This window comes from Spermophilus citellus (assembly GCF_964194105.1).
Source record: "Spermophilus citellus genome assembly, chromosome: 9".
Classification (NCBI taxonomy): Eukaryota; Metazoa; Chordata; class Mammalia; order Rodentia; family Sciuridae; genus Spermophilus; species Spermophilus citellus.
The window spans coordinates 5,708,084-5,733,839 of NC_138191.1; the positions used below are offsets into that span (position 1 = coordinate 5,708,084).

The window sequence follows — 25,756 nt, forward strand, 5'->3', positions numbered from 1 at the left end:
GCTAACTTAAACCAAGGGATTAATTTATTACTTCTTGTGCTGTATTTTAACTAATTAGTCTCAAATGTGAGGAGTTCTGCAGGCCAGGTAATACCCTCTCAAAGGAGGAATAGAGTCCAGCAATGAAGAACCAGACCTAAACTCCAGAAGCCGACTCAGGCTGCAATCTAGGCTCTTACGTGACTGACCTAGGGTCTCACCTACTCATTCCACGAACCAGTGTTCTCATCTGAAAAATGAGCCTCCCCACTTGGCTCACCTGAGTTGTGAGGGATTAAAATCAAATCATGTGGAATGAAAAGCATTTGCTTAGCAGGGCTCCTGATCTGTAGCAAGTCTACTTTCATCACTCACATCTTGGCCTTTCACAGGGTCAGGATCCAGTGTTCAACCCCCACACCCTGGGCTCTTGTAAGCACCTGTTCAATCTCGATTCTGAAAAACACGACTCTGCTCCAGTGGAGGGCGGAGGGAACGTTTCTAGATGCAAACTTCCTTTTCTCCTGAACACAGATGGCAAAAACAACAGGCACTTCTACCACCTGGTGGCAACCTATATAAATGTTCAGTGGAAATTACAAATCCGGAACCTGGGCTCAATGGCGTACCCCTCTTCCAGGATGTCAAATGACTTTATTCGCATGTTTCTGAATGGTGGCTTCCAGTGGTGGTGGTCAGCCAGCGCTGTGTATCAAAGTCACCTGGTAGAGTTTCTCTATTTTATTTTTTGGTACTGGGGATTGAACTCAGGGGCACTCGACCACTCAGCCCCATCCCCAGCCCCACTTTTATTGCATTTAGAGTCAGGGTCTCACTGAGTTGCTTAGTGCCTCACAGTTACTGAGGCTGGCTTCGAATTCCGGATCCTCTTGCCTCAGCCTCCCCAGCCGCTGGGATTACAGGCGTGCGCCACCTCGCCTGGCATAGACGTTCTTAAAAAATACAGATTTTAAATTTTTTAAATAGATTTTCCCAGTTTTACAAGCATCAAGTCCCTCGGAAGGGATGGGGTGTCTGTATTAATAACGATGACATAAACACAGAGCCCATCTCTGATGCCCAGCTAGGGATGAGAACAAATGCAGTCTACTCTCTACTCAGGAAGGAGAGGGGCCAATAAACAGGAGCAAAACTGCACTGTTACATTGTTGTTGTTGTGTTCTGTCCCCCTGCCCCCAATACTGGGAATAAAACCCAGGCCTTGAACACACTCCCGGTGGCCCTACCAGGCTACACCCCAGCTGTTACATTGTATCTGGGAGGAAGACACCACAGAAGGGCTCTCAAGGTGAATGGGGCGGGGTGTGAACAGATCAGGCTACACCCCAGCTGTTACATTGTGTCTGGGAGGAAGACACCACAGAAGGGCTCTCAAGGTGAATGGGGCCGGGTGTGAACAGATCGGTCTGCTGGCTGTGTCCCACCCTGCTTTGTTTGTATACTGCGTTACCAGAAGCCACTGCAAATAAAGCTTTGCTGTAGCTGTTACTACAGAAGGTGCTTTTTAGGCAGGGAGGCGATTCTCGAAACTAACTGGATTCAGCACAACCACTCTGGTTTTTTTGACATAATGTTTATTTAAAGTTCCATCTCAGAGCAAACCATCTTAGGAGGGCACACAGCCTACACCGGTACTGCAACACATCCAGAAATTTTTAAAAATATCCCTGATACAATATAAATTATCAAGGTAATATAGATAGGCACCTGTATTATATACCATCTTCAAATATTTTGAAAATTACAAGAATGCATCAGTTGACATTTAAAATGTTAAATCCCTCTGACGATATAACCATATGGCTGAAATGTGATGCCTGACTCAATGATCTGCTGCCAATTTATTCATTAAAATACTCTTAAGATTCTAAACTACACGACCTAGTTGGAGTCCAGGGACCTCGTGATGATAGTTATATGAAGTTTCAAAGCACATTTGCCACAGGAAAGGTTATATTTTAGGGGGTAACTGAAACATTATTATTATTATTTTCTTTTATGGACTGTATCAGAAATCCTTTAGAAAATTCCACCCTTACACGCACAGCTTCTTCTCCCAACTGCAGTTTGAGCTCCTTCCATTAGATGGCAGTAAAACACCATCATTACACAAGGCCAGACCTGGAGGCTGTCACAGCAGGCCAAGTGTCTCCAAGTCAGTGACTGGAATGCAAAGATGGGAAATGAGAATAAAGAGTGATCCTAAAGAGAACACAGGGCCACGCTAGTGCTGGTTATGGAAAATAAGAAAGAGACAACAGTGGATGAGAGATCACTGAGGAAGGTATCAACAAAATCCTGCTAATATCAAAAGCATGCACAGGAGAAATGAATCTAGACATATCACTCAGTGGGTTTCTTCCTCCTAGAATAATGGAAATCCAAGGCATTATCCCTGACTTCTTAAAAAAATGGCATTTTAATAGAGTAGAACAAGCAACTAAAGAATATCTCATAGTTGTTGTTCTGAATTAAATGTTTAGATGTACCCAATACCAAGAGCCAATAACAGAGTAATAACACTGTAAAATAATCCAGTTTCCAAATTAGGACTATTTCCCATCTGCCCCCCAAATATCTGGCTTTCTCTATACATTATCTTCCCACCTCCCTATCCTGCAGCAGAGGTCAATAAACAAACACCATTTCAATAAAGTAGGCTTTAAACAGTGAAGAATAAAGGGTTTTCTACATACGCCTCTTATGAAAGCACCATGAATAACTTAAAACACTTCTGCCCCCTTAGAGAATAGACATGTCAATACTTGCCCTTTTGTATACATATTGAACCTTCTCCATTATCTTATTCTTATGTTACATAAATGTAAGAAATCCATCCTGATAGAAAGGGCTGTGGAATCGAAGGAAACAGATATGTCTTTTTGCCTTTTTCCCCCAGCAGGGGTCTTGCTACGTTGCCCAGGCTGGGTTTGAACTTCTGGGCTCAAGCAATGCTCCTGCCTCAGCCTCCCGAGTGGCTGGGCCACAGGTGCTCACCATGCACCCGGCAGCCCTCTGCCCTCCCAGAGGTGAAACTGACCAGCTGCGTTACTCAGGACTCTGGAGCAGAGCGATTTTTGGAAAGAAGTTGTGATAAAGAAGGGAAAAACTGACACAGCCCTACACATGCTGGAATCTAGGCACTGAAGGAGAATGTGCCAAAAGACAATATTTTGCCAGAGAATATTCTCTGGAGATTGCAGAAAAATACTTGTGTGGAGATAAACTGATAAAAAGCCCAACCATTCAGAGCCCAGAGAACGTGTCACAGAGTTTCAGATCAGTTGGCCCAGGAGGCATAACTAGGAAGCCATTAGGGTCTCCCTGCTGGGTCTGACTGTTTTTAGAACATATGGCACTCTATGCCACCACCCAGCTGCGAATTCCCTGGCTTTTGTCAGCTTGTATCACAACCTGAGCTGAAAACAGTAGCTTAACACCGGCTTCACCAGGTTTCCACTAACTTACTATATTTCTGCTTATTTTAACTTCCTGTGCGGTTGTAAGGTAAGTGGACTATATATAAACTCCCAGTCTCCTCCACTTTTAATTATATAAAGAGAAGAGCGTCACCGTCACAGCAAAATCATGTAGAGGAAGCACAATCCTAGGTATACGATGAAAGCTCAATAAATACTTCATGCATCAGGCCTACTTTCCAAAGGTTATTTCATTATACATTCATCATAGTTGCTGGGTATGGGCCAAAAATCATTTAATGCACAAAGAAAAAAATTTATAAAGCTTTTAGCATTTATTAAAGTGAAGATAATTGTTGTATTTCCTTTGTAGAATAAGGTTAGCAAAAAAAATAAGGTTTCATCACTAGCATGTATACCTAAAAATAAGTTTAACACAATGAATAATGTGCATATAGAAAATAATAAATATTTGTTGAATGGAATTGGAACTATGGATGCTGAAAATTAAAAAAAAAAAAACTTGTACTAAAGATATAGTACATGAACCAATACACACTTAAAAAATTCTATCAATGCTGGTTGTGGTGGTGCAGGTCTGTAATCCCAGTGACTCAGGGGGCTGAGGCAGGAGGATCACAAGGTTGAGGCTAGTCTTAGCAAATTAGTGAGGCCCTAAGCAACTCAGTAAGACCCTGTCTCAAAAAATAAAAAGGGCTGGGGATGTGGTTCAGTGGTAAGTGCCCCTGGGTTTGATCCCCTGTACCTTGCCCTCAGCGAATCTATCAAGACTTATACAACAAAACATTTTGAAGATCTCACAACCTTCACAACTCTTAGACTTAGATCAAAACTTAAAAAGCAAAAAATGTGCTGATAATGAAATCCCAAAGGCAGCCCAGAAGTGGGTGCCCCCCACCATGACAACTAATAACTGGAAAGTTATGCTCTCCTGAAAATTACCCAAATCAACAGTTTTTTGTGTATTTGAAATAAGCTACAAAAGTTAACTTTTCGTTGATGACGGTCAGCACATCTCATCTGGACCAGCTCTGAGAATCAGATTATGAACCTCAGAAGGCAGACATTTGTTCAGTTCTAATTCCAGAGCCACCCACCAGGGATTTCTCACCATCAATAAATAGGCAATATAAATTCATGGTAAATCATAAAGATAACAATACTATGACTATTAATTCAATGTATTAAGGAATAGTAGTTAGGGACGATCTCAAAGTGGTTTTTTGTTGTTTTTTTGGTGTTGGTGTTGTTGTTTTTTGGTGTAGTGCTAGGAATCAAACCCAGGGCCTTGTGCATGCTGGGTGAACAGTCTATCACTGAGCTACATTATTTCCGGTCTTTTTTATTTTTAAGACAGAATCTCACTAAGTTGCTGAGGCTGGTCTCTAACTTGTGATCCTTCTGCCTCAACTTCCCTATAGCTGGGATTAGAAATGTGTACCTCCACACCTGATTTGAGTCTTTACATTTTTTTTTCCTTTTTGTACTGGGAATTGAACCTAGAGTGCTTTACCACTGAGCTACATCCCCAGCCCTTCTTATTTTTTATTTTTAGACAGGGTCTCACTAAGTTGCTTAGGGCCTTGCTAATTTGCAGAAGCTGGCCCTGAACTTGTGATCCTCCTGCCTCGGCCTCCCCAGTCACCGGGATCACAGGTGTGCATCACAGCACCTGGCTTTAAAATACTTGTATCCAGAGTGGACAGGCTTGCTTTGTACAGAAAGAGAATCTTTGCAGACTCTAGTGACCCAGTTCATACAATCAGATCTCAAAATTGTTTTTGAAAAAAAATTTACTAAAAATATGAAGCAATTCTAATTTTAGAGACAAACTTAAAGATGATTCCATGGGAACTAAAATGCACAAAGACAAAACAAAAGATATCTGAGGTTTTACATAATCATCCAATAGGAAATGGCTGTTGAGCTTTGTAGATTTTTAAAAATCCGAAAGGAAATCTTTGTGGTATATTTTACTCTGTAATCCAGAATTATGATAATGATGCCAATGCTTAATTTTACTGGTGATTCCTACATCTGGGGCGTCTTCTTGCCCATTTATGCTTATATTATTGGATTCCTGGAAAATTATTTAAAAGAAGGTCCACAGAAAATGAGAAAAGACCAATTTTTCTTAGAAAAGCCGACCAACAAAATAATCCTTTTGCCACACCTTAGCATGGTGATCTGCAGGAACAGAGAGCTGATTCAGGACACTGGAGGGAGAAAGACAACTTCTTGCCCATTGTTCACATTTCCCACTGTCCATCCAAGTCCCCTGCTAAGGGGCGCGACACTAAATGCTCTTCCAGTCCGCGTGATCCCAGGTGAAGGCCGAGTGGGGTGTGCACTGTTGGTGTGTCTAGAGATATCCCAGGGAACAACTTGCACATTGCTGGAGACCTTCTGTGCCCCTGAACTCTAGACTTACCTTTCCTGAGGGTCACCCCCAAACAGAACCTCCTACTTCAGAGGAGGCGGCGACAGGTGAAGGATGGTTTCTTATTGTACAGCTACTTAGCAATGGATTCAAGATCGCAGACTTTCTGACTTTTAGGGGTGAGTCCCACTCTGCACTAGTGTGGGGAGCAGTCCAGCCTTGTCCACTGAGATGCTCTTAGGCGCTGGTGGCCTCCTGGGCTCAGTGTTAGCTGAAACTTAGTGAAGCTTGCTGTGCACAGGGTAGAGCAGGGTCATGTGCTCTGCTCCCTTGAAAGGCAGCTTCTCATTGGAGTAATAGTGCACCACCTCAGGGATGCTGTCGAACACAGCACTCGTCTGGTCCAGTGTGTACTTGTTGTCTTTGGTCTGAGCCACTATGATGTGGACACATCCTTGACTCGTCCTGGAGCAAAACAAAAATCAAGGAGGAGACATGAACGAGTGAGCGGAGAGTCTCTCCCCACAGCCAACAATCCCCGGGGGGGGGGGGGTCCTCTTCCACTCCTGGAACTGCTCTACACAAACAGAAATGCCTTAGAAGCTCCAGGAGCTCTGGGGAAGTACTGCAGCCTAGGGGCACGTCATCCTTGGGTTGTTCATCCTTCTTACACACGAGTCACTGGACACTGGACAAAAAAAAAAAAAAAAAGCCCCCAACTTGCAGAACTAGAGCTTAAGTGCAAGCCCAATGGGCTGAAGTGCAAAGTTGCAGCTCACCTTCCTCACTGCCGCTAAAAGAACTCAGGGCAGGCTTCTTCTTTCTTCCTTCCCCCAAAGAACACATTAATAATAATGATAAGAAGGATGAAAACTATTTCCGTGCCCCCCAGTGATGTGGAAAGACCATTCCTGGTTCTATGCAGTGACAGCTGGCACTGAAGGCTCACAGGTTTAACCCACGAGCACCAATTTCAGGAACCAGCGGGGCTATTCCTGGTATTGTGTATCTGGTGGCCTATCCCGTTTTCTGAGCCCGGCTGCCCGCGGCCCCTCCCCCTCGCTCCCCCTGCAGTCTGATTGTTCCAGCTGCAGGGGCTCAGCTTCCTCAGGAAGGAAATGCTGTTAGGGCTCTTGACAATGATCCTCCAATATAGCGCCGCTGAACTCACCGTGCAACGAGAATTTCCATGATACCCTCCAGCAGCCCTACCAGGCACAGTGAATTTTCTGAGCACAATTAGACAGAGGGTGTAATAGGCAAGTCAGCGTTTCCTTATTCACCAGAGGAGACTGGTATCAAAACGGCAGCTGGCATTTTGACAATCAAGGGATCCGATTTATGAAAGTCCCTAACTGTTGGGAATGAAAGAGTGACTGAACTATCCCGCTAGAAATTTTTCTTTTTACCAGGAATTATTTCTCTATTGAGAGAGGTCCTATTCCAGACGAGGCGATGAAGGGTAAAAACTGACTCAGGTACAAAGATCATGAAATAGGACCCTCACTTTCCTAATAGATACTGGAGCCTTTACCCAACACCAATTCTGCATTCAGATAGTGTTTGACTTTCAGTTGTTTAATTAAATGCATCTTGTTTTCTCTAGATACTCTCCTGTGAACCACCTTCAAATTATACATGTATAAATATATATAACATACAAATCCATATGCATTATATGTATTTATATATATGTTTTAGCCCTAGGGATTAAACTCAGGGATTTTTTTTAACCACTGAGTTACATTCCCAGTCTCTCTCTTTTTTTTTTTTTTTTTTGAGATGGTCTTGCTAAGTTGCTGAGGTTCTCACTAAGGTTGCTTGAACTTGCAATCCTCCTGCCTCAGCCTCCCCAGTTGCTGGGATTCAGGCACACACCACTGCGCCCTGCTAAGCTACATATCTTGGGTTGGTGATCTACCCGTGGTAGGTGTACCCTCCCCTGAGGCAGGGAGGCCCATGAAGCTGAATACTCACTTCAGTGCAATGGAGTACCTGCTGTTCCCTGACTCACTGTTGCGAACCAGGTACCCAGCTTCTTTGCAGGGCTGTAGTCGACTCTCAGCCTCCGCCCGGGTGATGGCACCATGATACCAGCTGAAAAGAGGGAGACGGAAGAAGGAAAGTGCTGTGAGCATCAAAGTGCAGATCCAGATGGGCTCTCTCTCAGGAGAGACAGAAGGCAGACTTGAGGGTCCCACCAACCCTGTCAGGGAGGGTCAACAGGGCTAGTGTCATCCAGAAGCCCTCCCCGTGTAAGGAGAATGCACTGTAAAACAAGGTGCTTGGGATACAATGCACTGTCCATTCCGCACAATGCACCGAGCTCCAAAGATGGGTTTCATGAACAGGCCCCCCTCAGACAGGGGTTCACCAACAAAGAGCCAGGTAAGGGGTCAGTACCCACGGCCTTGCTTATCTCGGGGTCAGTGAGGGATACTCACGGCTGCTTCTCCAGGGGCAGGCCTGGGTCCACCCTTTCCCCGTCGCTGTGGTCAGACAGGGCTGGCTTCAAGATTTTCTGGGTCCAGCTCTTTTGCCGGTGATGCTGCCTCACGGCCTCCTCCTTGACGGAAGGCCGCTCAGACCCTTCAAACTGGCCTGGAAGGAAGACTCCATTTACCCTCCGAGACAGCAGAGGTGGCAGGCAGACTTCAAAGGAACCCCCCCCCCCCCCCCGGCCTGCCTTAGCTGGGGAAGATGCACTTTCTCCTTAACACAGACTCTAACATGCTGCAAAACGACCGGGAGAGCCAAGCCCTGCTGCCTTTGCTATCCGATCGCTGCCAGCATCCCGCAGACAGACAGCCACTCTTCTCTAAGATACTCATCAGCATCCAAGAACTTCAGAGTATGACAGGGAGCCAACAGGCTTCAGCATGGACTTTTAAAGAACTCCAAGTTTCAGTATTTTCAGGAAAAAAAAGGCTAACCAGGTCCGGTGGTGCATGCCTATGACCCGAGGGACTCGGGCAGCTGAGACAGGAGATCACAAGTTCAAGGCAGGGCCCCAAGCAACGCAGCAAGACCTTGTCTCAAAATAAAAAGGGCTGGGGATGAGGCACTCATGGGTTCAATCCCCAGGACTTCCCTCCAAAAAAAAAAGAAAGAAAGAAAAGAAAGATTAAACCCAGTTATATGCACATTGCTTGTAAGAGTGTAGCACTCCATGAAGACAGATGAGCGAGCCAGGAACAGTGGTGCACGCCTGTGATCCCAGTGACGCAGAATGCCTGCTTGAGGGCAGCCTCGGCAACCTAGTGAGACCCTGTCTCAGAATTAAAATAGATACCTAGATGGATAAGGGGCTGGGGACGTGGCTCAGTGGTTAACACACTGGGTTCAGTCCCCGGTACCAAAACACAGTTTTTATAATAAAATATGAACAGAAGTCAACCCAGGGCTGGCCATGTGGCTCCAGCGGTAGTGCGCTCGCCTGGCATGCACGGGGCACTGGGTTCGATCCTCAGCACCACATACAAATAAAGATGTTGTGTCCACCGAAAACTGAAAAGTAAATATTAAAAAATTCTCTCTCTTTAAAAAAAAAAGTCAACCCAGAAACAACACCACCAACAATATGTTGAAGATGCTGTGACAGGGAGACTGGAGAGAAGACAGAGAGCACTGGGAGGGCCCAGCTGAGGGCTGAGAGGCAGCAGGTACCCCTACAGATCTGCTGAAAACAAGGTCAAAATCACACCAAAATCGACTTAAATGTTTGCTATCAAATATGCTCTCCAATTACATATCAAATATGCTCTCTATTCACTTTTCCATTGGCGTTTACTGTGGGGGGCAGCGCTGGGGACTGAGCTCTGGTCTTCACACATGCTGGGCGAACGCTCTACCCCTGTGCTACACCCTCAGCTGCTTTCTTACTATCTTAGTTTGAGACAGGGCCTAAGTTGCCCAAGCTGGCTTCAGACTTTGCTCCTCCTCGTCACAGACTCCCACGTGGCTGGGATTACAAAGGGAGCACCCTCACGTTCCACTATAACCAAGGATTTAACAGGTTAAGAACAGCACCATGGGAGAGTGAAGGACCTGCTCCCAATTTGACAGTTTCAGTGGAAGAAATAAACAGTGGTCAGATACGTTTTCCCGACAGTTGTGACAAGCACTTCCAAAGCAGCTGCACACAGAGGAAAGAAAAGAAATGTACTGGTGGGGGGGGGGGGGGAATGCAACATTAAGGGCACAACTTCAGTCCTGGGCTTTCCACTGGAGCCGGATTCTTAGATCCCTATCTATCTCAAATTCCTTGGAAAAAAGAAACTTGCAGTAAGGAATGTGGAGAAAATAGAGCCGGGCATGACAGCACCTGCCTATAATCCCAGCCATGCTCGAGGCTAAGGCAGGAGGACCAAACCTGAGGCCATTTGGGCAACTTACCAGACCTTGTCTTGAAAAATAAAAAGGTCTGGGATGTAGCTCAGCGGTGGGGTGCCCATGGAGGTTCCATCTCCAGGAAAGAAGAGACAGAGAGAAGAGAGGAAAGGAGAGGAGAGGAGAGGAGAGATGGAGAGAGGGAGCAAAAGGAAGAACAGACAATCGAACAAGACAAGGCACAGTGTAACATTAAAAACCCTCTTTTGGGCTGGGGTTGTAGCTCAGTGGTAGAGTGCCTTGCCTTGCATGTGTGAGGCCCTGGGTTCGGTCCTCAGCGCCACATAATAAATAAATAAATAAAGATATTTTGTCCATCTATAACTAGGGAAATTTAAAAAAAAAACCCTTTTAGGTATTTTGAAATACGTGTGATTATTAGTATCCTCACCCTGCTGTGAGCTGGATCATCAGAACACAACACTCCTATCTATGACTCTGTCCCACTGACGGATCTCTCTCCTTATTCCTCCTTGCCCATCCCATCCCCTCCCCTCCCCAGACTCTCCTAACCACTGTTCTTCCCCGGACTTCGGAGGTGTTTTTATTATTATTATTAGTAGTAGTAGTAGTAGTATTTTGGTATTGGGGATTGAGCCCAGGGGTGCTTTGGCCACCGAGCCACATCCCCAGCCCTTTTCATTCTTTGAGACAGGATTGCTTAGGGCCTCCCCCTACGTTGCTGAGGCTGGCTTTGAGCTTGTGATCCTCCTGCCTCAGCCTCCCGGCCGCTGGGGTCGAAGAGGGTGTTTTAGATTGCACCAAGTGTACACTTGGGCGGTGATAACTGGACCAAGGGGTGGGCATGTTAATTTCCCTGACTTGACCATTTGCTGCAATGCGTACATGTATCGAAACATCAATAAGTTTACTCGATAATTTTGCACAATGATGTATCAATTTTAAAAAAGAAAATGCGTTTTAGGGAGGCCGAGGCCCGCTGCCCTCACCCGACAGGGCGCGCACGATCTGCTCCCTCTTCCACTCCCAGGGCTGCTCGTACTCGGCCGCCGGCCTCTCGTCGTCCTCGGGCAGCCTGCTGTCCCCGGGCCGTGCCCTCCCCTCTGCGCGCTGGCCCTCGGTGGGCTCGTAGGGGGTGTCGTAGAGCTGGGGCGGCCTCCCCGGGAGGTCCTTGGAGCTGCGCCTCTTGGCCAGGGGCTCTGACTTGGCGCCGGTCTCGCCGGGCTCCCCCGGGCTGTCCAGCAGCTGGAGAGCCTTCACCAGGGGGTCCTTGGAGCCCCGGCGTCTGATTTCTGAAAAACACGCGTCACAGCAATACCTTGAAGGAAAAGGTGCCACTGGGGGGGGGGGATGAGGGGGCAGAGGCTGACCGTGACCTCTGTCTTTCCTGGTGGAGGCTGGATAACTCCAGGATTGTTCCTAAAGGGGCCCATCACCTCCCAGCTGTGCTACAACTGCAGAAGCAGGTGTCCAGACTTCCTCCCTTCCTCACCTGAGCCAGGTAACGGGACCAAGTCATTAGAGGAGGGATGACATCAGAAGTCAGGCAGCCTCCAAGTGCCCCTCCAAAGAATAAGAAGTGGCCCTCCAGGGTGCTCCTCCAATGAGTACGCAGTGCCCTCGGGGACACCTGTTTGACTTCCTGGTCCTGTCTGACTTTCTTGTCACCTTCAGCGTTGACATCTTGTTAGGAAGCCCAGATCAACGCGTTTTTGTTTTGGGGTGCTGGGGATGGAACCCAGGGCCTCCTGCATGCCAGGCAGTACTCAACCACTGAGCTAGAGCCCCAGCCCCAGATCAAATTATTTTAATAAAAATGGGCTGATGTTTATGATATCCAAAGTGTCGCTCCAAACACACCCAGAGAAGCTATTTGTGTGCACTAGTCAGAGTTCTTCCAGTCAGTTTAATATAGTGGGAAAGCCAGGCATATTTACATAAAATATGCATCAGGCTAATAATTGCAGGATAAATCAAAGTAAAAGAGGTGTTAGAGGGAAGAACAATAATTACTCAAGAGCTGACGCTCATCAATGGCTCTCTATGTGTTAAGCACTATTCTAGGAGTGTTGTAATTCCCACCACCACTCTATGAGATGGGTACTATTATTTCTCCATTATTAGAAAAGAGAAAACTGAAGCATAAAGAGGTTAAGGAAATTATGCAAACCAATAAGCAGGAGGTTGGGCTTTAGAAGTCCTACTCTCAGCCACTCCACTTGGATTAACTCCAAGTGGAAGAGAAATGGAAGAGAGTTGACTTTGATATGAAAGGTCATTTCCAGCGGAGGAGGCTGCGAGAGTGAGGATATGGAGTGGGCACTGTAGGGCTTGTTTCCACAGGGGAGTCAGGGAAAGTCGGAAGGGCCCGAGACCAGACGGGAGGGAGGCTGAGGGGGAAGCTATGAAACCAGGTGAGCCAGGTGCTAAAGTGAAGATGTTTCAACAGCCAAGATAGGAAGTTTGGATTTTTCTATAAACACGAGGCAGAACACGTGTTTCACTGGAGACAGCTGACCTCAAAAACAGGCCAGCGCAAGTCCCCAGGCACATACTGAACTGAGGCATAGAAATGGCTGGAGAACCCCTGCTGTCAACCAACTGACCACCAGTTACGGTGGGATGGGACCGGCTGTGTTTACCAGCTGGGGTCCAGGAGCCTTGGGGGTCAGCTGGAGATGACCAGAGTGTGGACCACCACAGAAGCACCAGGCTGTGGCTCTCGTAAATGCCCACCAGGAGGCCTTCAGCCCCCTGTCTACCTGGTCACAATCACACACAAAGCCTCGTCTCCTCACGGAACCCCTCATGCGCTCTCAACTATCTACCTTCAAAGTGCAAATCCCAGTGGGGCGTGGAGGCAGCCCACGACCAGATCACCTCTCCCTCTCCAACTGCCCCCCTGCGCTCCAATTCCTCTAACCAAATGGAGCTTCTGCAACGGCCTGCACACTGCCCTGTCTTTCACCCATCAAGGTCTGGCACCTTCTTGGCCTCTGAAATCGACGTCAGCCCCTCCTCCTCCTGGAGAAGTCTTTCCTGCCCACTGTTCCTCTCAGGCCTCCCAGAGTTGGTCAGGTGCCACAGCTGGGCCAGTCTGGTGGGCTGGGCGGAGACCCCCACAGCTTGTTTACGAGGCAGGACATGCAGCTGTGCCACATAGTGAGTGGATGGATGGGAGGGGGCTCTAGAGCTTCTCCAGGGAGGTGACTACGCGGCTCTGCAGGTATGTGTCAGGGAGTGACAAGGGATCGATGTTAACACTATGAGAATGAAAGCCATCAAGGGAGAGAGGGAGGGAAGACTGCTAGGGCCCAGGCAGAGCCCGGGACTCCTCCAGTTAAGGGCGTCTGGAGGAGGAGGAGCCGGCCAGAAGGTGAGAATGTTGGGTGGGCTGAGCAGGAAGAGACTGAGAGAAGGTCAGGTGGAAGGTCGTGCTGTGGGGATGAAGGAGTTAGGACTTTCCCCTCTAACAGTCAGGGTCCTGCTCTCTGGAGGACAGTCATTGACTCACTAGGACTTCTATAACGACGAGAGACAACAGATGGGGGAACGGGAATAAAATCAGGACTACTTCTAGACTGCGGTCACAGTCACGGTCAGCAGCTGCCTTCAGTTCCGTGTGGCTCTAGGTCACCGGAATCACCGGGGTGAGCTGGAGCACGACCTGCTGCCTGGGTCCCGCCTCTGGAGGACAGTGTCCTCGGTCTGGGGGACATCCTAGGAGTCAGGTGGTCCTAACGAAGCCTAGGGCCCTCTCTGACTAAAACTTCCGCATCAGAACACGATGCTGGGAAGGTGATCGGGCAGGACTGGCTCCTGCCCACGGCCCCAAGGCCAGGTCAGGGGCTTGGGCTGAGGCCAGAGCGGCATCTCCTGTCCCAGGCCACCGACTCTCAATCCCACGGCCTCTTTTTTTTTTTTTTTTTCTTCATTGCCTATTCTCGATGGAGATATGGAACAAGAAACAAAACATATTCTGTTCTTGGTTCAATTAAGATAAGGCTGGCATTTAAAAAAAAAGAACTTTTCTAAAGAACTAAGAAAAAGGAAGCAGAAAACACAAAGGAATTCAAAGCATGAATTTAGAAATTTTAGGTTTCTAGTCAGAAGTTGTTTAGCCTCCGTTGAGACTGTCTGGCAGAGTCTGGGGAAAGCCTTCCACAAGGTGCTGCCTTCAATTCTGCCGGAGAAGCCCTTGATTTCAATCTCAAGATAGGAGTCGAGCTCACATGGAAATTTCAATAAATTTGCATTCAGATTAGGTGTGGTGATTGGAATCTGGGGTTCTTATTACACACGTGTTTGAATTTTTCCTTGCTGGGAGGCCCTCCCACTCCTGTTTCGGATAGCCTGTGCCCAGGTCTGGGAGATACGCTGGAAAACATGTAGCTCAGAACCTCCCTTTCTTTGCATGGTCTTGGGATGGGGAATCTGCAAAGTATCATCACCTTTGGCAACAATGTTTAATCAGGGGAAAAAGGGTTTGGACACAGCATCCTTCCCCCTTCCAGGGGAGTAACCTCCCAGTCCCCTCCAACACCTGGCTGCCCCCAACCTGAGGCTCCATAGAAACAGAAACAATCGTGGGGCTCTTGCCGACCCTTCCTGCAGGGAGAATGGCCCCTGACGTGCAGAGCTGGCTCCAGAGGAAACAAGCCTGAGAAGGAGGAAATGGCAAGAGGAAGCTACGCCCTGGCCCGATAGAGGCCATTTACCGCGGCAGACAACAGAGTGCAGTGGCCTGGCCGCAGATAAACACGGCAGGCAGAGGAGGAGGGTGCCCCGCACCAGCTAAAATGGCAGCTGGTGGGTGTAGAACCTGAGGGCCCGAGATTCCCCCTTCGGAACTCCCCGTTCTCCCTGCCATAAGGAAGCCATTTGTGTTTAAAAACGTGGCAGAAAATTTTTTCAGTGAAGTTACTTACAGTTAGCAATTAATGTTATTCTATGTTGTCCAGAATTTTCTTTAAAAATTAGATTTGATTCTTCCTGCAGTGTCTAAACAATGGCCACATTTTGGGGGTATGACAGGTACAGGATGGTGCGAGATCCCAGGGAAGCCTCGGAACGCACCACAGAAGTGTCGTCCCCTTCACAGGTGAGCACACTGAGGCCATGGTCACATGGTGGTCAGTGGGAGCCATTTATTACAGACCCCAGAGCTCATGCTTTCTCTGCCTCTCTCTGTACTGGGGACTGAACCCAGGGGCACTCTACCCCTGAGCTACACCCTAGACCTCTATTTTTTATTTGAGACAGTCCCACTAAGTTGCTGAGGCTGGCCTATAACTTGGAACCCTCCTGCCTCAGTCTCCAGAGTTGCTGGAATTACAGGTGTGAGCCACCACACCTGCCCGGAGCCCAAGGCTTTCTCTGCCATACCTTCATGTTCAGAAGATTTCAAGAAAAATATTAATTTCAATTTTAAATAACACGTCTCCCCTTAATACCTTTCATTTTTTCCAAAACATTAAACATAAAGCCTCGTAGGGTTCTTGTTTCCTCTTGGAATCAGAAACAGGGATATTATGCAACTTTTTTCTTTTCTTTTTGATACCAAGGATTGAACTGAGGGATGTTCCACCCCTAAGCCAGCTCAACCCCAATCCCCAGCCTCTTTTATTTTTTCAAATAGGATCTTGCTCAGTTGCTTAGGGCCTCACTAAATGGCTGAGGCTGGCTTTAAACTTGTGATCCTCCTGCCTCAGCCTCCTGAATTCAGCCTCCTGAATCCTGCTAGGATCACAGGCATGCACCACAATTTCAGCCTAGGCAGCTTTTTTTACTTATATCTTTTATCAGCGTTTAAGCTTTTGATATGAAATTAATATTTTCTTATCAAATAAATATCTGAAAAAAAAGGCCAGTATAATTCAGAAACAAACCCTGACATTTAACAAGGAAATTAGAGATAAATCAAGACGTCTGGGCTGGGGATTTATGTGGCACAGTGACAGGTGCTTGCTTAGCATGAGTGGGTCCCCATCATTTGATTCTCAGCACTTCAAAAAAAAAAAAAAAGTGCCCATGTGCCATGTGTATTTTCTATGATAGTTTTAAAAATACAAACCCCAATATTGAGTTCTCCTTTAGATTGTCTATTTAAACAAACCAACCCAACCATTTGGGGAGAAAAAAATAAAAATTTAAAAATAATCTTTGACCCATGCTCAAGAGCCAAAACCAAAGGTTGCTGAATGACCTTGTATGTCCCCTCTTGGCTGGGGAATCTGGACAAGTTACTTCATATTTCTGAACCTAGGTTTCTTCAACTGTGTAGAAGGAACCAATCTTACAGGGTTGTTGTAGAATTTAGTGGGGTAATTGGGTAAGTCTGGCAGCCAGTAAGCCTGGACTTGCAGCTGTATGATACCAAGCCTGAAAAGAATTTTCATGCTAACTAATGGCTACCTTAGGGAACTTCTAAAGACCCATCCAATGCTCGAGTGGCTAAAAATAATAATTGTAAGTTATGTAGGATATTTCTGTGAAGTACTGAGCTAAAATGTTCCTGCTAATTTAGCAGAAAAACAAAACAGCCTTACGTTAACATTGCCTTGTATTCATAGTCATATCTTTTTATGAACAATCCTTTGAATAAATCTCAGCAATAATTTCTTTCTCCAGATAAAGAGAAAGACAAGAACCAAAACCCAACACTCTCTTTCAATGCCAGGGATTGAGCCCAGGGCCTCGTACATGCTAGGATATTCCAAAATTTTATTAGTAGAAAGTAATGCCTGGGACCAGGAATATAGGTCAGTGGTACAGTGCTTGCCTAACATGCATAAAGTCCAGGTTTTGATCTCAGCACTGCAAAATAAATAAATAAATAAAAACAAAAACAAAAATTCAGAAATTTGGACTTGACCACTAAGCATACAAGGAACTGAATATAAAAAAAGTAAAAGGTTAAAAAAAATAGCAGCAAATCTTTGATTTCTAGCTTCCATAAACTCACTTCCTGTTTTTCTGTCCAGCTGTGTTATGAGTAGACTAAGAGGTAGATTCTCCACATTGATCAAGATATGTGATATATATTTTAACGAATAATAAAAAATCTTTAAGATCACTATTATATGCTTTTTAAAAAAATAGCTTTATTTATTTATTTTATTGGTTCCGGGGATTGAACCCAGGGACACTCAACATCCCCAGCCCTATTTTGTATTTTATTTAGAGATAGGGTCTCACTGAGTTGCTTTAGTGCCTCACAGTTGCTGAGGCTGGCTCTGAACTCGCAATTCTCCTGCCTCAGTCTCCCAAGCTGCTGGGATTACAGGCGTGCACCACCACGCCCAGCTAATAATAATGCTTTTTAAGAACAAAATACTATATACTTATATTACTAGTTTAAGAAGCTACTAATTTAGATTTCTAACAAATTTGAATTTATTTACCAAAGGAGTATATTAATTTTGTATTCTTAAATGAATTTATTCACAAATTGTTTAAGACAGAACCTGGACCGTAATACTCAAATATTAAATGCTAACTATTATTATTTCATGTTGGACAATTTTGACTTTTTAGATATTTGTCATTTATTTATTTTAAAATTTTGAGCCAGGGTCTTGCGAAGTTGCTAAGGCTGGCCCCCAACTTGTTATCCTTCTTCCTCAGCCTCCCAAGTTGCTGGGATTACAAACATGTGCCACAAAATTTTGACTTTAAATGTCTGTAATGTTCTTAGTGAGTGGAGAGATGCCCTACACATGGGTCAAGTTCACAGGGCTTTTGCATGTACCATTTCAAGCGTGCCTGAGCGCCTCGTGGTGTTGGGGGGCAGGCCACTCGGTTTGGAGTGGGAGATCTGGGTTCTAATTCCTGCTCTGTGTCTTATTTAAAAGTCTTGTGATTGTAGAAAAGTATGAATCCCTCAGGTCTTGTTTTTTCACCCTGTACCAAGAGGGACAGTATTGCAGTGCTCTAGCTTATAGAACTCTCTGTGGGGATTACTTAAAACAAACCAATCAACCAACCTATATTCAGTTTTTTAAAACACAGCAGGACTCCCGATAAACAGGCGATACAGTTCAGATCAACCGCCTACTCCAGTTAAAGAGAAAGGCAAGAACCAAAACCCAAAGACAAAGAAAGGTGAATCAAAGTTAAGCATGAACTTCTTTTTCTTTTTAGAGAATCCTTTCCCGCAGTCGTATGTAAAGGCCAATCCTTTCCCTGTTCCTCTCAAGCCGCTGATATTTTTTTAAAATTCTGACTAAGTTCGTTTTCACTTCCTCTCATTCACAGATTTCATTAAGGGTCACAGTCCAGTGACCTGAGGGTCACAGCCTGGCCAGGGTACACCCTCCCCAAATGGGATGCCTTATCTCTGTAAGCAGAGAGGCAGGAAACAGAGCCGAGCTTTCCTGCGCCAGCCCCTGTTCACTCTGCGCTGGTCTCGGCCCTTCCAGGCCCTGCCACTGACCCTCTGCTCACGGCACGGAAGCTGGCGGAGGGAGCCTGGGCTTTTCAACTGTTTAAACAGTCTCTAACGGGTGACCGACGGCTCCTTCCCCAGGCATGAACCCCAGGACACTGGAACAACTCCCCTGAGTCAACACTCAAACTGCATTTTCCAATACAGATTAGGTGAATGAGTGATTTACTCTAAAATTTCCAAATAAATCAAATAAGTAGTCTGCATCCTTTTGATTAAGCCTCGTTGATACCACTGCGTACAAAAGGGAAAAGTTTGACACCAAAAGTGACAGCGGGCTGGCTTAGCTCACAACTGCAATAGTTTTCAGTTGAAAAAAATCAGTCTTAAAAATTGGTTTGATTTTAGGTGGGATGGCTGGTTAGTGACAGTGATTGCTGATGATTCCTTAATAATTTGATATTGTGCTCCAATTTAGTAGAAAACAATCTACTAAAATATTGAGGATTATGTCATGTTGGCAACTTTTCACAACTGGAAATCCCTTAAGTATGTATTTGTCTCTTGGTCCTGACTTAGAATTCCCACTGTGGACGTCAAAGCTTTGAGCTGTGGCCAAGAAATATGCATAACCAACCCTAAAACTGAAGACCACATTCTGAGCAGATGTTCGAACTCCCAAGTGTCATCCGGCATAGAATTAGAAAAACTTAGAAGAAAAACAAAACTGCCGATTCTAAAACTCGGAAGGTCCCTAAGGCAACATTTTAGTTCTGGGTCTGATTTCTGCTTTTTCAGGTCAGCAGGATCTGGTTTAATTGCTTTCTCCCTTTCCCCCCAATAGACTCTGGTTACCAGATTATAACCCTTCAAGGGAGGGTGAGATTTCTGTCCCTGCCACAAACCTGTTATCATTTGCTGGGCATCGTAGGGCTCCATGTAACCGTCGTTCTCACCCACTCTCTCTGCATCCCGCTGACCCTTTGTCCTTTTGGCATCGTAAGGGTCAGCGTAGTCTTCCAAAATGATGACCTATCAAATAACAAGAGGACAGTCACTAAGGGTGACCATATACCAAGTGGTAATGCCATCAAGACGGCCACTGAAATCTCCTGCAGATCTGAAGAGAATCACAGTCTCCTGCGGGTTCCAGACAGCTTTCACACTTGACCATGCGTCTCCGCTGGACAAACGACTTACTTTTAGTCTTGGTGATACAACTGATTTGCAACCATTCCTATACACTTTCACTTATTCCCGAAATTCCTCTTACCTTCTTTTCTCTCCCCAAGCAATAAAGCATTTGTCAGTTAGAGGGTGGTGGGGGTGGGCAGTGGGAAATACAGGGCGTCTATGGCTTAGCATATAGAAAGGTGAACTGGAGCCTGGGCCGTGGTGCAGGTGATTCCAGTGACTTGAGAGGCTGAGGAAGGAGGACCACAAGTTCAAGGCCAGCCTCAGCAACTTAGCAAAACCCTGTCTCAAAATAAAAGGGCCACTGACGTCTGGGTTCAATCCTCACTACCTAAAAGGAAAAAAGACAAAAAGAAAAGACTAACTGGTCTACCACATACCCCGTGTTGTGAGTCTTCTAAGCCCAGTCAGCTGAGCACCGGTCACAGTGAGTCAGTCAGTCGCTCCCCAGCACGCCGGGATGAGCATGGTGAGGGAGTCAAAATGAACCCAAGACTTGCTTCTTGCCCTCAGGAATTTTAAAATAGTTCTAAAAGAGACAGACTTCATGAAAGAGAAATAATAATAATAATAATAATAATAATAATATAATAATTATAATAATAATTATAATGCTGAACAGTGTTATTAGTAGTTCAAGGTTCAGCAATTCACAGGCAGCCTGATTCTCTGAGATCAGATGGTTTTGATGGTATTTGTGTCTGAGAACAGTTATCTTTCCAAAATGGAAGATACCTAGAGAGAGGTGTGTGCCATGATTCTATTCTGCAGTGACTGGGTGACAACACCAAAGACAAGTGACCCTCTTCAGGAAAGCAGCTCTGGACCTATTCCACCACCTCTGATATAAAACAGTCTCCAAAAAGTTCCTGGAGAAGAGCCACTGGAGCTGACAGGAAGATAAACGAGGGAGAAGAGAAGAGGGGGACAGGAGAAGAGTTCTCCACCCAGGGGGAGATGGGCCAAGAAACCTCAGACCCCAGAAGTGGTGCCCAGGAAACAGCCAGCAGCCTGTGGAGGGCTGTGATGACCCCTCACTCCGTCTCTTCTCCTTGACCACCACCATGTGCACTGCAGCTGCAAGGCACAGACGGGATACTAGGTCCCTGGTCGGGTGGATACCAAGTAACCTACGGGCTGGGTCCTGTCCATCTTTCTGTTCTCTCTACTCAGCGCCTGGCATAGGGTCGGCACGCTGTGAATACTGGGGGCAGAACTGAATGGAGGAATGAATGCAGGTGCCCAGAGCATGCCGCGTGGTCTGTGCTACGGGTTCCTGACTGTCCAGGTACGCAGCATGTTTGAAGGCTCATAAGAAAAAAATTAAAGTTCCCATGACAGAAAGCACTTGCCTGAATGAGTCTCAAAATCTCAATTTGAGCCCTCCCCTCTCCTTCTCCCTCTTTCATGTGGAAGAGAAATGGCCCAACTCAACCAACCAACCAAATCAGCTCATTCCTGTAAGAATGGCGAGTCTGGGCTGGGTTTGTGGCTCAGTGGTGGAGCGCTGGCCTCACATGTGTGAGGCACTGGGTTCAATCCTTAGCACCACATATAAATAAATAAAAAGTTTTAAAAAGCCCATCAACAACTAAAAAAAAAAAAAAAGAATGCAGAGTCCCCTCCCATGTCCACATCCCTTTTCTTACTTTCCCACATTGGACAGCACCCAGAAAACCTCCAGTGAATCAGAGGCAGGAAGTACCTTCTTCTTTCCTGCTCAGTAATTTCCTTAAGGGCATTTCCTTGTCATAGTCCCTTAAGCTTCAGTACCGTGTCCCTTATCCTATGTGACTACTGCACAGCAAATGTCTGCGGAATGAATGGAAGGACTGTCATCTTGCAGGGTTGCTGAAATTTTGAGAAACCTTTTATTAGGTGTAACTGCAGGGGATGATGATATCCCAAAGCCAGCCCAGAAGTGGGTGCCCCCCCATTTCCTGAAGCTTCCAGATCCACACCTACCCAGTTACGAGGTGACCATTCCTTATGCTCTAGGATAGGCATACACAAGTCTAGCTTTGCAGATGCCCTGGATGTCAAAATTAAAATAAACCACATCTATAAAGGGGCCCAATTTACCCCTTTCAATTACTCTTTAACAAAACTAAATACAGGGATGTGGCTCAGTGGTGGAGTGTCCCTGAGTATTTCAATCCCTGGTACCAAAACAAGACAACAACAGCAGAAAGCCCCAAACACTAAATACATTTATTAGTCCATTTCTGCAAAGTTCTCCAGCCCGAGGATGAGGATTTTCCAGGATCATATGTACTGGAATGATTTCAAAGGATGGCTCGGGAGTCACAGTGCGAGAGTGGGGGACGGACTTTGGGGGTCAGGCCTCCCTTTCTCTTAGGTGTGAAGCCTCCTGCTCAGGGGCTCATGGTGGACCCCTGGCACTGAGAAGTGGCTCAAGGGAGGGTGAATTCTTACCGTGTCCTGCTGCTTCATGATCTTGCCCTTGTCCAGCTCGGGGCCCAGGGAGGAAGGTGAAGAGGACGCAGAGGAGCAGCTGCTGCTGGTGCTGCTGGTGCTGGTGCTGCTGCCGCCGCCGCCGCCGCCGGGGTAGCTGCTCTTTCCGTTCTTCTCCTGGGTGTCCACCTTGATGAGCCTGTTGATGTAGGTGCTGCAGCCCGAGCTCTTGGCCGTGCCCCGGTGGGGCTCCTCCTCCGTGGCCCGGGAGTTCTTGCGGCCTTTGCCCGCCGCGGCCTGAATCAGACCCTGAAGGCTGTCCCGGGACAGTCGGCTGTCCTTGGGGGCGCCGCCGGCCCTCCCCGCCCCCAGCTCGGCTGCCGAGTTCTTGCGGCCCTTGCCGGGAACGGGCCCCGCACCGCTGGCCTCGGCGCTCCTGCGCGGCTTGCCGCTGCCCGCGCCCCCGGGCTTGGCGCGCTCGGACACGGTCTTCAGGTTCAGCGGGAACTCCTTGAACCACTTGGCGGCCATGAGGGGGGTCCGGCCGGCGCGGCCGACGAGCGTCGTGGCCGCGGAGCACGCGAGCGAGGAGGCCCAGCCCAGGCAGCGAGAGGCGCCAGGGGTCGGGGGCCACTGCATTCCCCGAGGCTGGGGAGCTGGAGGCCGCGGCGAGGCCCCGTGACGGATGCCCCGCGCGCCCCTGGCCGCCGTCGCCCGCTCTGGGCAGGGTGGGGCGCCTACGCCCGGGGCTGGGGGCCCGGGGCGCCGAGCGGGCGGGCGCGGGCGGCCGCTCCGGACACGGACGGCGACAGTCACAGCGCCCTGGGCCCCGCCCGGCCTCGTCTTCAGCGCCTCTCCAACTCCGGGGACCGCGGTTCTCCGGAGGCGCCGGGCGCCGGGGGCTTCCCCCTGCTTTTTCCTCCCGAAGTGGGAGAGGCTGAGCCCACGGAAGCCCCCAGCAGCCCTGCCCACACTCCCAGGGACAGAGGGACACAGTGGAGGAGGCGGGAGTGTCCCGGCGCCGCGACGGACGGCTCGGACGGCGGGCCGCCCACCCCGCTGGGCCCTCCCCTCCGGCTGGCGCCTCCCAGCCGGCCCCGCCCACCCGAGCGGCCACCCGACGGCACGCGGCTGCACGTGCGCCCCGGCCGCGCCCCGCACGGGACCCTCGCGGCTGCGCAGACGGCCCGTCTACACCCGCGGACCTCGGCCAGGCTTGGCCCTCTGAGCGCGGCAGGAGTGCGCCACGTGCGCGTCGCAGGCCGGGAGCGGGGACCTCGGTCCTCAGGGGCCAGGAGCACCTCGCGCGTCACTTTTCTGCATTCTCTCTAGGAACATCGCTTTGCGTAGGGACGGTGGGGTCGCTTCCAGGGACAGCGCTGCCCAACCCCCGCCGAGTTAACACTAATCCTCGGGGGAGAGCAGCCTCCCGCGGTGGGGGACCAGGTCTCCCCGCCCTGCCCAGCCACCCACACCCAGGACTGGCGGCGGCGGGCCGCGCCACTTCACCCCCTTTGCGCGGGGTTCCAAGGAGAAGGCCGAGGCTTAGCGCACGCACCAGGCTGCGGAGCAAGGTCTGGCCTGCGGGTTCCAGGCCCAGGCTGCGCAGCGAGGGGTGGTGGAGCAGGATACTAGGAGGCAGTCGGGGAACTGCACCCCATTTCCACCACTAGATGGAAGGGCGCGCTGTTGTGACCTTCGGGGTTTTAGGGTCGGGGTGGAAGCGAGTCTGAATCTGTGCAGATGGGAGCACTTTCTGCACAATTGTGGGGCCTTTTACGTTAAAAGACGCCCTTGCCACCCCGTTTCGAAGCAGTTTAAAATCTTTCTTAGTTTAAAAAAATTTAAACTACCCGGGCGCGATGGCGCGCTCCTGTAATGCCAGCGGCTCAGGAGGCCAAGGCAGGAGGATCGCGAATTCAAAGTCAGCCCCAGCAATTTAACGAGTTCCTTTTCATTTAAAAAAATGAATGTGCGGCAGGGACTCCTGCGCAGTTCTAAACCTTCACGTTCGAGCCTTGGAAATGAAATGGTGCAGGCCACCTTCTGGTAGTGTTTGGGTGGTGTCTGGTGACGTGGGAAGAGGAAAGAAATGCCAGCTCACCTTGAAAATACATCTTGGCTTTTTTTTTTTAAGCTTTATTGAGATATAATTTACACATCATAAGATTCAAGAGTTTCAAGTGTATACTTAAAATTTAAAACGTATTTAGTGTGTTTACAATTATCAACGAATCTAACTTTAGAACACTTCCATCAGCCCCAAAGAAGCCTTGCGTCCATCAGCAATGAGGGGTCGGTCATTCACCTTTCCCTCTCCCCAGCCCTGAGCAGCTACTCACGTACTTTCTGTCTCTGGGGATTTGTTCATTTTGGAAGCTTCACATAATTGTGACCAGGTAATATATGGTCTTTTGTGTCTGGCTTTCCCTCCCAAGAATCCTTTTTTGGATTCATCCATGTGGTAGTATGTATCAGCGCTTGGTTCCTTTTATATAGCCCAGTGACATTCCATTGAATAGATATACCACATTTTATTTATGTATTCATCAGTTAATGGACATTTGGGTCACTCCACTTTTTAGCTATTATAAACAATGCTGCTATGAACAAATCTTTGTGTGGATATATGTAATTTGAGTAGTTACCCAGGAGTGTAGTTGCTGGGTCACTTGGTAACTCACTGTTTTAACTTGAGAAACTGCCAAACTATTCTAAAGCAATACCACGATTCCTGTTTCTTCAAATCCTGGACACTGTTTTAGTCTTTTTGTTGCTGTTGTTGTTGTTTTGGCTTATGACCATCCTAGCGGGGAGGAAGTGGTAACATTGTGGTTTTGATTCGCATTTCCCTAGTGGTTAAAGATGTAGAGCATCTTTTCATGTGTGTATTTGTATGTTTTTGGAGCTGTGTATCAGATTCTTTGTCCAACTTTTTAAGTGTTTTTTTTTTCTTCTTTGTTATTGATCTGTTATTGAACATGTAAGATACTCTTACATCTCTTTAAAAACACAAACAAGACGTTTCTCCAGACCAAGCTATAGAGTGGAAGGAAGCTCAGGACTTTGTAGTCACGTGGTTTGGAGTACAAACCCAACAAGGGGCTGGGGCTGGGGCTCAGTGGGAGAGCACTTGGCTAGCATGTATGAGGCCCTGGGGTCGATCCTCAGCACCACATAAAAAAATAAATAAAATAAAGTTCTTGTGTCCATCTGCAAGTAAAAATAATATTCAACACAAAACAGGCTTCTTCTCCATTTGTGAACATAGATACTGAGTGGTCTTGGAGAAATGACCAGGTCATTGTCTTTGAGCCTCTAGGACTTAAAATGGGGATGTGGTACTCCATGAGGGTTAAATCAACATGTGCATTAGCTGTTTTGCCATAGCAGGCCAGTAAAAGCATTTTACAGATTACTGTTGGGCCTTTGTTTGGACGGTCTTGGTGGCCGCCCTGTTCAGGAAGCCATAGACTTTTCCAGGGATTGCCAGGAAATCAGGACTAACACCTTACAGCCCACATTCTGCCCATAAACCTCTTGGGTTTTATTCATCCATATCTAAGTCTTTTAATTATCTTAACCACTTTT

The 25,756-nt window shown here is 47.5% G+C and overlaps 1 protein-coding gene across 2 annotated transcripts; it reads right to left on the minus strand.

Moving 5' to 3' along the window:
* Window positions 1-1,560: 1,560 nt before the first annotated feature.
* Window positions 1,561-23,216, minus strand: SHE (Src homology 2 domain containing E). 2 transcript variants are annotated; one of them, XM_081306866.1, is made up of 6 exons: window positions 22,187-23,216; window positions 19,462-19,588; window positions 11,160-11,462; window positions 8,265-8,421; window positions 7,798-7,917; window positions 1,561-6,285 (listed from the first exon to the last, which is right to left on the minus strand). In XM_081306866.1, exons 1-6 carry the CDS (start codon window positions 22,802-22,804, stop codon window positions 6,099-6,101), a joined length of 1,512 nt encoding a protein of 503 aa, XP_081162992.1. In that variant the 5' UTR covers window positions 22,805-23,216; the 3' UTR covers window positions 1,561-6,098. The 2 variants fall into 2 exon arrangements, with proteins under 2 accessions (XP_081162992.1, XP_081162993.1); XM_081306867.1 differs by lacking the exon at window positions 8,265-8,421 and having other exon boundaries at window positions 6,146-6,285.
* Window positions 23,217-25,756: the final 2,540 nt, after the last annotated feature.